The 12,678-nt window shown below is 38.5% G+C and overlaps 1 protein-coding gene across 2 annotated transcripts in view; it reads right to left on the reverse strand.

Annotated features, from left to right (window-relative positions):
* The window catches only part of MLH1 (mutL homolog 1), a 32,072-nt gene extending 27,701 nt beyond the window's left edge, over positions 1-4,371 (reverse strand). Inside the window, exons 1-4 of one of the 2 annotated variants that reach the window (XM_063304080.1) lie at positions 4,001-4,371; positions 2,265-2,355; positions 2,070-2,168; positions 1,077-1,150 (exon numbers count right to left, since the gene is read on the reverse strand). In XM_063304080.1, the coding sequence (XP_063160150.1) occupies positions 1,077-1,150; positions 2,070-2,168; positions 2,265-2,355; positions 4,001-4,116 (380 nt within the window). In that variant the 5' untranslated portion in view covers positions 4,117-4,371. Of the gene's footprint in view, positions 1-1,076; positions 1,151-2,069; positions 2,169-2,264; positions 2,356-4,000 lie in introns of those variants that run through there. The other variant, XM_063304081.1, reaches the window with a different exon arrangement.
* Between the last annotated feature and the right edge of the window lie 8,307 nt (positions 4,372-12,678).

Below are 12,678 nucleotides of genomic sequence, written 5' to 3' on the forward strand. Positions count from 1 at the left end.
GAATCTTTCAAGACACATAACTTTTAGTTACTCCCCCATTTAACATTATCTCAGTTCATAAAAATATTAAATTAAAATGTATGAAAAGTATAAGCTTTTTTAACAGCAGCAGAATAAAACTACAAAATGTATGTGATATTTGGATTATGATACCACTTGTGGGTAGATATTCTCCACAGGCTTCTGCACTTTGCCTGTTGCAGCCCAAGCACAGACCATGTCCATCTTTAAAATCACATTATGACAGAATTCCAGTGATTGGTGTATATCAAAGTGAGCTCTAACTACGGTGAAATAAAAGTTCAAAATTCTGGTGTCTCTCTTTCCTGAATAATAAACTGTGGGATATGAATCAGTAGATGGAATAACAGTGTCTTTGATTTTAAAGTCAGTCCAGGCACAGGCAGGGGTTGCTAGTCCCTGAAACAAAGTTTTAATAAAATACATTTTTATTAGATTCTAAGTCTAACAGTTAAACAACTGCAGAATAGCAGTTCGAGCATGAAACTAAATTCAAAGGTGTGGCTTATTATATCCTATAGCCTACAAGGAAAAAGATCTCTACCACTGACTCTCTATAGCAGTGAGAAACTGCTATTGTTAAACACTGAACCAGAAACATTCCTCTTCTATCACAATGTAACCCAGCATTTTTGTTAGCTTCCAACTAATAACATTCTATATACATCCATCAGCATGTTTAGAATCCCTTATTTTACAACATCTTTTTCTCAAGAGTTTCCTAGATTTTCAATGATAGTATTAGTGCTATTAATAATTTCAGTTTTATTCATTTTATTCACATACTAATGCTCCTCTTACCACTTTAAAAGGTCCCTTAAAACCTGGCTCTTCCCCAGGCCTTAGGCTAGACTATATGATGTGCCTCTTATTCAAAAGATCTGTTTTCAGGTTGCATGCTTTATTGCTCTCTCTGGATGTTTATCATTCTATCTGCTATATTGCTCTGAACTATTTTTTAATACTGTAATCAGCTTTAGAACTTTGATAAATAATAAACAGTCCAGAGTGGTATAATCTACAAATCTGCCACATTTAAAACTGAATATACCTACCTGTAAGCACATTTTCCATCAGCTGTTTTAGAAGTTATAGTAACATGAGCAATATGACTTATACTAGCCAATGCCTAGAGAGAAGAAATTCAGTTTTAAAAGCAGCATAACTCAGTATAAACATCAAACATGACACTTAGCACTTTACTGCTTTCAATAAACATTCTCTATACTGTGTCTGTAATATGCGTTAGAGATTTCAGACATGAATGCACAATCTCACAAAATTTGGTGATCTCATGTAATACGGGCCATTTCTCTTTTAATTTTTATCTAATTTTGGAGTTCTATGGTTAATATCTGGGGTTAAAACAGGCATCATGTTATTGACCCTTGCTCTAATTAGAGATCAACTGATCTCCAGCTTGGGATAAATTATCCAACATTTGATTAACTGAGAGGAAAAAATAGGCATTTTAAAACTACTGTCTAATATGCAACTCAGATATCTAACAAACATATTTGTCTAAAAATCTATCATCTATTCTGCCATGTTTTTCAAACAGTGGCTAATAATTCTATTATTATATCTCTTAATCAGGAAGGATAAACAACATTTACATAATGGATATCAAGTTAATTTATGTATTAGTTAAATTTGCAGAGAAGCCCAGTCACAATGCAGTTAGATTTCTCTTGCTTGTGGATGTTATGCCATGAATGTGTGTGGTAACACTAATCATATCAGAAAATATTATGAAGGTAGACAGAATGATTTCTGAAATATTCGGATCCTAAATTGTTTCAGATGGCAGCTAGTGATACTAACCCTGGCCTCCTGAAGGAGAATCTAAACGAATAAACAACAACAAAGGAGTTATAATTCATATAATTACACCAACCAGCCCTACTCCATCTTTCTGCCAAACCATACATAAGTAATTGCAACTACTTCTGGAATCTCTTCTTAAGAACCAATATACTAGATTAGATTGAAAAGGAAAAAACAGAGAACCACAAAATGTGTGGTCTATAGTACACTTCTCAACATACCTCACCTCTAAATCCATATGTAGAAATACTAGCTAGATCATCAAAAGTCTGCAGTTTACTTGTAGTGAATCTTTCACACACAATATCCAAGTCTTCCTTCTATAGAAGAAAGCCACAAATCAGTGTTTTCTCAAATACCATATACATTTCTTTATATAAAGTCTGGTTGCTAAACAATCAAGCAGACTTACTCACCCTAATTCCAGAACCATTATCTTGTACCTGAATAAGTTTCAAACCACCATCTTTAACTGTCACCTGGATGTTGGTGGCTTTAGCATCCAAACTAAAAACACAACAAATACATTGCAATGAAACACTGCCAATCTCATAACATTCTGCATGAATGTATACAATAGGTGCATGGAAATCCTAAATACAGAACAATCTGCTCTCATTATACATGTAAGGGTACAGCGAGTCCTCAGGTTACAATGGCAATTGGGACCACAAACTCCCTCACTAAGTGACAGGGTCATAAAGTGCTATATCATATGACTGTGTCACTTAGCCATGGCAATTCTGGCAGACCTGGTTGTTGTCATTAAACAAAGACTGCACAGGTCATTAAGTGAGGACCTTACATGATTGCAACTTCCAACTTTCTGCTGGCTTCCCCACTGACTTTGCTCTTGGGAAGCCAGCAGGGAACAATGGAAATCATGATCACATGACCACAGCTTGCTGTGATGTTGTAATTATGAGCTAGGCACTGAGTGCCCTGATCATGATCACATGACCACAGAGACCCTGTGACGAGGACCCGCCATTAGTCCCCCTCATGAAGGGCCATCGTAACTCTGAATGGTTGCTGATTACCTATAAGACCTTGGTTTTTTTTTCCAGTAAATCTATGCAAATCTATTTATAAATTTATTTTTAATGGAGTCTTCTTAACTAATACTTATGGACCACTCTGGGAAACTAACCACATACATAAGTGAAAAGGAATTTAGAGCTGATCTTGGGGAAGGCACAAGAGAACTGCTAAGGGATGAAGGAAGGAGCAAGCTATTAAGAAGGAATCTAGAGTTCAGTTCAGAAATAGAAGGAAATGGGAGAAACTCAAAATAACCCCACCTTGATTTTGTTTAGCATAAGATGAGACAGAATGAAACTTGGACAGGCTTTCTAGTTTTGTTAATATACTCTATAACAATAAAATAACATTCCTGGAATTTGTGTTTCTTTCTTGACCTGCCCTACCTTGAAGGGCTCACATCAGTCTTGAAAGCCTGTCCAAGTTTCTCTCTGTCCCAACAAATTCAAGGCAGGTTGTTTTGAGTTTCTTTCTCACACTTCCTGCTATCTCTAGACTGCGTAGTATCTTCTCCAAGCCTCTCCTTGGTGGCTCGCTCCTTCCTGCTCCTTTAGCAGCTCTCTCACAACTTCTATGACAGGGTTTTTCAACCAGGGTTCCATAAAACTCCAGGGTTCCGCGAGAGGTCACTAGGGGATCCCTGGGAGATCACGATTTATTTTAAAAATTATTTTCAAATTCAGACAACTTCATATTAAAGAAATAAGTTTCATTCTTTGTTTTTGGTTTAAGAACACTGTTAATGCATACAGTATATACAGGCCTACACATGAAACAACTATAATAATTTTGTAACTTCTGGCCGATATTTGAGCCTGAATGTGCAGAGGTTCCCTGAGGTCTGAAAAATATTTTAAGGGTTCCTTCAGGATTAAAAGCTTGAGAAAGGCTGTTCTATGAGAATGTAGGTCAGTTCTAAACTCTTTACAATAAGGCAGAGCACCCCATACAATCTGCAAAGCCTCCCGAAACTCAGATATGCATGAATGCAGCAGGTGCCATTGGAACATTCCATGCCAGGCACTATTCTTGCGTGTCTAGGTTGGTATCCACCCCTTGCTTCCGTACAGCTACTAGGAGCACCAACCCCAGAACCCACCAGGTGTATTACCAGTTCTCGAGCATCTCTTTAATGGCATTGGCGGGTCTCTGGATGACCTCTCCGGCTGCAATGCGATTCACTACTGTCTCGTCTAGCCGACGGATGACACCAGCCACGAGAGCCATAACGGGAACTAAAGACTGAGCTCCGGGCTTGGAGCGCGAGTACTGAACTGGGGGAGAGGAGAAATGACACCCTCAGGAGCTCAAATAGCTTGAAACTACGGAGTGGGCACCCTACAAACGATAAGGGCCCTAAGGGAAAAACACACGGTGCTTTCCCGGATAAGGAGCGGAAATTAGGTTAAAAGCCCGAGGAGGTGGAGACGCCCGACCCCACTCACGACCAGGGCCCACCCTCCGGAACGCAAAAAAAACCAGACTGGGAACTGCTACTATAGTAATAATCTCGCGCCAAAACTCCGGGGTCGAACCCATTGCCAATTCGTTGAGAGCATATCAATCAAACGGCATGGTTTCCTTTCAGGAACGCCTTTCCGTCGAAAGGAAAAGAAAGGCATAGAAAAAGGTAGAGCGGCGTTCGTAGAGTTTCCTGTTTCTTATTGACGCTTTTTTTATATAGAAGCACGCCCACTTGAGGTGGGAGTGTTGTGCTAAGCAACAGCTCTGCAGAACAGCCCAGTTTATTTGCACTGGTTTCGTGGGGGAGGGGTATTTAAAGAAAGTATACGCGTAGGAAGGGATGTCTGCAAGGAAAAGAAACCAAAATGTTTCCAATTTCCTCTTCCAGCTGACTGGCACTTTATTGCAAAATATCAGACAAGTTTGCTGCATCTATTTTGACCTGACCACGCCTAATTAATTTCAAAAGACTCATGCAAGTCCAGTTCGCTCCTTCGTTTAGCTAAAACAAGCTGTAGCAATCAGATAAATAGCGAGATTTCCAGCCTCCCAGGAATCAGTTTGTCTCCATTCTAAGAATCGCCTGGATGAGTTCCGCTGCAAATTTGGGAACTGAAAAGTAAATTGTTTACTGCCACTAATCAATTAAATAAACCCTTAACAAAATAAACATTATTTTATGTCTGTAATATAGCAACATCCGTATTATGTGTAATTACCTTTCCATCTGTTTGTTTCCCCAAACTACTTATCCTAGACTTGCTACAACAGCCTCCAATGTTAATTATTGAAGCTTTTCAGGAGTATTTTCAAATACAGCATTTTCAAATATGGCCAATGCATGCAGAAACCTTTACTGCCTTGCATGCATTTGATATGTATATTTCATCTGAACACCACACACACACACACACAGAGCCAGACATTTTCATTCAACCTGGCTACATTGTAGAGATATGGCAGAGCATCCACTTTGTATGCAGGAAATTTGATGTTCACTAAAAGACTCTTGAAACATTGCAGAACTACTTATAGCCATTTAGTACTGATGGTATCAGATTAAATGAACTAATAGCTTGACTCATAAGGCAACTGTAATGTTCATGCAGAAGAAATGGCGAGAAGGCATAGTAGTGTGATTCATTTCTCCCCCCACCCATACCTTATATAAACTCCATATTATTCTATATCACCCCATGTTGTATTACTTGCTTGCTTCTGCACTCTCTATTTCTTTTGATTACCCTGGAATAACCTTATCTCTTAATGACTTGAGGCACACACACCTGCTTAGATTTATGCTATTTATCTCAACTTCATTGTTGCTATGAACAGATGTATAACTTTCCCCAGGGGAGGATGAGTTGGTATCAGCCAAGAAAAAAAATCTACCCAGGAATGTTCTTGGTAGGCATCTCGAGATGCCGAGTCACTTCCTCAGTTAGGAAAATTATTTAAACCAAGAGAAGTCAGGATGGGGTGGGAACTTCAGTGTAGGCCCAACCAGGAAAGTACTATATTCCAGGTAGCATGAGAAGGGGTCCCTCTTGAGTCTTTTTTGGACTTTCTGTGTGCATAAAGGATGCTTAGGTATATATTCTTTTGTAATTCGTATTACTTCAATAAACTGCTGGGCTCTTTGGTCTCTGGTGTATTTATTGCGTGAATCCTAAAGACTGGTACCTAACTGGCCATTGGCTGTCAAAACATAACAGCAACTTTCAATGTTTCTAAATAATTATTTCTGAAATCTTTCTCAGCTACTCAGCTTCCACATCAGCTTTCACCAACTTGGAGCCAACTAGTGTTGTGCTAAGCAACAGCTCTGCAAAACAGCCCAGTTTATTTGTATTAGTTTTGTGTGTGAGGGGTATTTAAAGGAAGTATATGCGTAGGGAGGAATGTCTGCAAGGAAAAAAAACCCAAAATGTTTCTAATTTCCTCTTCCAGCTGACTGGTACTTTACTGCAAACTACCAGACAAGTTTGCTGCATCTATTTTGACCCAACCATGCAAGTGAGATTATCATTTCCAAAAGTCCTAGCAACCTCTGTAATTATCAAAAATCTCTCTAGTCCCCAGCTAAAACAGTACTGTAGCTGGAAATCTCTATCTCATTATACTATTTCTCATAAATGTTTACCCAAAGCAAGCATCATTTAATTAATTGAATTCAATTCAATTCATGTTTCCAAGAGTATATACTGTATGCAGCACTTCTGTATTCTCCTAAAAGTAAGTCTCATTATATTCAGTGGAGTTTATTCCTGGGATAATTTTATTTTAAATATTCATATGCTGCCTGTCAAGCAGCACATCCCAGGTGGTGGATAAAATACTTTTTAACAAAGGTACAGTAAAGTACAAGATAAAACATACAAAATGGTATAACAATGGCAAAAGTGGTTTAAACATATGAGTTCTTAAACCTTGAGGCAAATGAAAATATTTTGAACAAGTGGCTAAATTGTACAGAGTTGACACATGCTGTGTTTCTAAGAGAGGGATCTTCCAAAGAATGGATGCTGCAACAGAAAAGACCCTCTTCCTTCCTGATACAAAATGGATGTCTACAGCAGTCTTTTCCAGTCCTGATGGAGTACTAGCACTTTGTCAAGAATTTTCCTGCAAATGGACATGAAAAGCTGGATAATAATTGTTCGGTATCTCTGGAGGCAGAGCAGGGCTTTTCTTTCTTTTTCCTAGAAAGGGCTTAAGGGCAGCAATAACTTCCACTATTTTAAACAATCTGTTCACTAGAGACATATATAAGATTGCACAGTTATCTAAAAATGAGCATCCCTGAACTCAGATTTAAAGACAAATGCTTATATATTTATGCTGTAAAATATCTTTTGGGGACAAATAAGTCATACATTAGCATTCCTTCAAGCTGTCAACATCTTGAAAAAGCTTTGATTAATATAACCATTTTTATTTCAATATTTATTCAATGTATTTATATTTCACGCAATATAAATAAATTTCACACAATTCAAAAGGGGTTTATAATAATCATTAAATAGTTCAGAATAAAAATCATCCATTAAAAAGATGGATATTAGGAGGAAATCCTGTTTTCTTCTTCCTGTTCTCCTAAATTCTAAAATGCTATGACCTTTTTCACTTTTTTAAAGGAATACTCTTAGACATTCTGTCAAGAGTCAAGGACTGTTAGCAAAGCATTTCTTTGTGTACATATTATCTTTATTGTTCTTTGACGTGTTCCTCTTTGTTGCTTATGATAATCATTTTTCTATCAGCATTTACACACTAATATTCCATTTCTGGCATGGAAAAATGTGGTTTATTGTAAAACATCTAGCACACACACTTGACAGTGTTACACATCCAACATATCCATTTGGATATAATAATTTTCTAGTAACAAATTCATCCTTTATATAATTTCAGGAAACACAAGATAGATATTCCACAAGCCACTGCATTCAGCAAACCCTAGAACAGTAATGGACTCTAAAATAGGTGGAAGCAGTGGAAGAGTTTTGTTCTGTGCAATTTGTTTATAACATTTGCTGAGTCAAAGTGATAGTCATATCAGTCCTTGGACATATGAAGGATGAGAAAAACACTGTGTTTGATAAGATGTCTAGATGACCATTGGAAAGAACAGGACATACTTGGTTTTGTTTTGAGGAAATCCTGCTATGAAATTTGTTTATATGACTTCTGAGACAAATATGTTGTGGGCGGGGGGAGGAGATTGTAGTTTCATCAGAGAAAATGTTGAGCATTGAAAGTAAAGAAAGCGCCGTTTTTCCCAACCTGGCCCAGTTTCAAATGTATGTAAAAGTTTAGTCTGACCATTATGAATGTTGATGTATTACACTGATAGAGCACTTTTCCTCCAAAGATCTCAACTCAAAATAAAGCCTTTCCCTACTTCTATTCTAGCCATAGATGAACTTCTTTGGTAGGGTAGCCAAAGGAATAATGATGGTACAATGTAACTCAGTGAGCTTTGTTATTGTGTGGGAATTTGAACCACACTTCCCTTAATCACAGTCTGAATTACAGTGCACACAACTACAAGCTGCTTCTGTCTCCAAGGCAGTAGGGAATTGTTGTGGTGTTTGCAGTGAGGATCTGAATCCTGAAAATAACCTCATTTTAGCCAAACATTTTTTTTTTGGAATACAGCGCATAGGAGGGCAGGTTCCCCTTTGTGATGATAAGGTACAGTTTCCTATATGCAATGTTTAGGTTCATGCAATGAGTCAATGGAGTCTGCTGCATCAATCAGTATGTACCTAATCTTATATAGTATGTCCTGGATTTTCTCCAGAATTGCTTACCAAAAGGTTTTGAAGACTTACCCATGGAAAGTGGCATTGACATTGTACAGACATTCTACCTAGAAAGCTATGTCTTGTTGAGTACAGCTCCCTGAACAACAAAAACATTTCCTATTTTTTCCCTTTAAATCTAATAGCCATGCTTTTTAAAATAAAATCATGTATGAAGTACAATAAGACTAACAACCTATTATGTAAAAATTACATCACCTAGTTAATCCAACCAGGGTTGGATCTGGTTAGTGGTCAGACAGCAGACCACTGCGGGTTGTACACTAGACTAGAAAGTTGAGAAAACATCCACTAAACTGCAATAGTCAATCATATCCATATTATTACCAAGAAAATTAAAGGAATGTAAGTCAACAGGATGCGGTGGCGCTGCGGGACGCGGTGGCGCTGCGGGTTAAACCGCTGAGCTGTCGATCGGAAGGTCGGCGGTTCGAAACCGCGCAGCGGGGTGAGCTCCCGTTGTTAATCCCAGCTCCTGCTCACCTAGCAGTTCGAAAACATGCAAATGTGAGTAGATCAATAGGTACCGCTTCGGTGGGAAGGTAACGGCATTCCGAGTCGTCATGCTGGCCACATGACCCGGAAGTGTCTATGACAACGCCGGCTCCAAGGCTTAGAAACGGAGATGAGCACCGCCCCCTAGAGTCAGATTCGACTGGACTTTACGTCAAGGGAAACCTTTACCTTTAAGTCAACAGGAATTCAGAGAAAATACCTTTCTCTCTCACTATAATGCTGTGTATTATAATGCTGGAGGAAGGCATCACTGAATATAATGGATCTGAATTAACATGCATTAAAACACAAAAAGAAGGCTTACACACCTATGTTTCATGGTAGATATTAACTGCAACTTACATTTTTGAGAATATACTCTCTAACTCAAATGTTTTACTGTGTATTTACTATCAAAAAGAATGCATTTTTTATAGATACTTGTACCTATAAAGAAAAAGAAATCAACTCAACTCTCAAAATCAGCCAAAATTGTATGATTGAAGTAGTTCCAAAGAGTATGAAGTCCTCAGGTGGAGGTTCAACTTCTGACTATCAGTTATTACAGCCTAACTTACCATCAGACATGTGAGCATCTGATGAATGGTAAAATATTCACAAAGGGAGGATAAAAAGGTCAAAAGCACTGGGAAAAATTCCTACAGGGAGTACAAATATAAACAAGAGGCAGTCATTTAAACATGCAGTTATTTTCCCCCATCATTTTCAGTAACAAAACAAACCACTACAAAAGCATACGAATCATTAGTTTCATTTCAGAGGTGGATCTACCAACATAAAATTAGGTTTCGATTTCGATTTCCTTAGTGTTTTTAGTTTAAATGCAGAGACTCTGTTATGTACACTTTGCTGAAGTCACAATGCCCTTGGAACCCTCCGTAAAGCCTGGCAAAGATCTAAAGTTAGTCAGACTGAAGGCGTTTCTTTTATAGAACCGAGAAATGATTATGCCTCACAGCTCAGCTACTACATTCCTCATATAGCTCTAGAAAAAGATTTGTACACAAAGAGCTGAACCAGATTGCTATAAGAGACAGATCTATCCTTATGATTAAGTCTGAATGCACATTAACCATACATTATGTATCAGTAATGAAACTGCCAACTCTGCTCCAGATATCAAGTGTTCAAAAGATTACTACACTTACCCATTTACCCTCCCTTATATTTAAAAAAACGGGGATCTGAGGGGAAACTGGCTGTAACATCTGGCACCTTCCTGATTGCTGGATCTTAGCCAAAAGGCTGAGGCCCTATACACTGGCATACAGATCTTATACTACCTATTTTTAGTATATTGCCTATTATTATTACCTATTAACTTGGTTCCTTTTAGGACCACAAGGTAACCATTCGCCTTCTTTGTGACCAATTTTCAAGTATCTCCAAAATGGTGACAAAATTTTTATCAATATTTATGGCTTATAGAAGCCATTTGATGCCTTCTTCATATTGCTAATTGTTTCAGGCTGCCTTATACTTTTTAAAAAAATATTTTTTATCTGCTGTATTTGATGTTTTGAATGATTGATCTTGAAAGTAAATAAACTTCAAAGAAGCCCTCCTGATCACCAGGTTTGATTTAATAATAACAATTGAAGCAACTTTTGCTTCACTTGGAGCCATAGCCTCGGTCATTTCTGCTTCCTCTCAGCTGTTCTTTTTTTTGCAACAATGAAATGGTAAGAGTGAAAATGCAACCCATCCCCCAATAAAGTAAATTCCACTGTGACCATATAGCATCTTCTGTCTTCCACTGAACTCAATAAAAACACTTGTTTTAATGTGATTTTTCAAAACTGATATACTGTAATGATTGCCTATTCTGATATACTCAGACTCACAAGCAGGTTCTTAATGATATCTGATTTATTAAAAGAATAGTGTGCAAATACAGAAAAAGCTGAGAATGAGCAAAAGCGCGCCAAATACAAACTAAAATCCCTCGGCTCAACATGTAATCCCTCCCCTCGCCCGTCCATAGCAACCATCCCCTCCCAGGTGCTGGTAACCGTTACTCACTGATCCTGGGAAAGTAACCTTGAACACATGAGATAACCCAAACACATTCCAAACTAGCAGCCAACAGATTACACCTCTGCAAAGTGAAATCCTCCTCACCTCTGCAAAGTGAAATCCTCCTCCCATCCAAGATCAAACACGCATCAGGGAAATGACATGCAAAATGTTACGATGTACCAGAAACATTGAAACAGTGAACATGACATATACATTAAGAAATCTTAATGAACTCTTTACCCAATAAATATCATGGGATATCACAGATATACCAATGGATATTTTTAACATAATAGCTGGGAACTGTGTTTCGACCTCCCCAAATTGCCATTAATGGTAATTTGGTATCAATTGTGAATGAGAGACAGAAAAAAATGTTATTGACAGTCTGTTCTGGATCAAGCTCCTGGGTGAAAGAGAGAAAGGAAAAAACCTCTTACAGTTTCATTTCTTCAATCCTTGTTGTCCACATTTAAGTTGCTACCGGAAACTTTGCATCAAGATAAGAGGGTGATGAGCAGGTCCTCAGTCACCACTACACACTAACTCTACAAAACAACTCTACAAAACAAAACAGTTGAAAATAACCAGCCTTGTCTTTTCCAGTGTCTTTATAGTGTTTCTGGATAGTATTTTGCAGCCCCTCTGACAGGCCAGGAGGATGAAATGTGGCCCCTGACCCCTTAAACCTTGCCCACTCCTACTGTAAGTCCAGTTCTTTGTATTTGTTTTGCTTCCATGAATGACACAAGTTTGACTAAAAAGCTACTGCACACAAATGAAATTTGGGACTGGGTATCTACCCCTCCACCCTAATTGGTGGCAAGACTCTAGCTGACCTTGATTGATCTTAAAAGCAAAGCATAATGGGACTATAAATTCTAGTGCAGAAATGACTTGGTTTGGATCTAATCCACTGGCTCTCTCCACAGAATATTCTTATCCATGTCTTATTCAAATTTGCAGGTTCCAACCACCCACTCAACTTCAGACCAACTTCACAGGGTAGATTGACCCAATAGACTAGGCTGAAGTGTGGATGATCCACTGGCGTTTCAGTCTGTCGCGTAAACCCAGCCTATAAAAATGGAAGGTTATACAACCAGTCTGTCAAAGAAAAAATACATTTAGGATGAATTGATACCAACGTTAAGCTCTCTTCTTCTTCCTGCACTCCTTCGTGACGCCACGAAAAGGCATCCGGCTGAGAAGAGAAAGCTTTGTTGAGTTTCGTTTTTGCAAAGAAAACAACACGTAGCTGGCAGCGCCAGGCAAGCGCAGCAACTGATTGGAAAAGACCCGCCTGTTTCCTCAAAATGACGTTGCCGTCCGGGAGGGAGGCCCTGGCCAGCATCTCGCGCTTTTATGCGCGAAAGGGAACCCCGCGCACAGCTGACATGAAGTCGATATTGTTGATAGGCAGCAGCTGAGCAGGAGCAGCGGCTTCTGCCGCACGCTTGCG

The sequence above is a fragment of the Candoia aspera genome, chromosome 4 (genome assembly GCF_035149785.1).
Source record: "Candoia aspera isolate rCanAsp1 chromosome 4, rCanAsp1.hap2, whole genome shotgun sequence".
Taxonomy (NCBI): Eukaryota; Metazoa; Chordata; class Lepidosauria; order Squamata; family Boidae; genus Candoia; species Candoia aspera.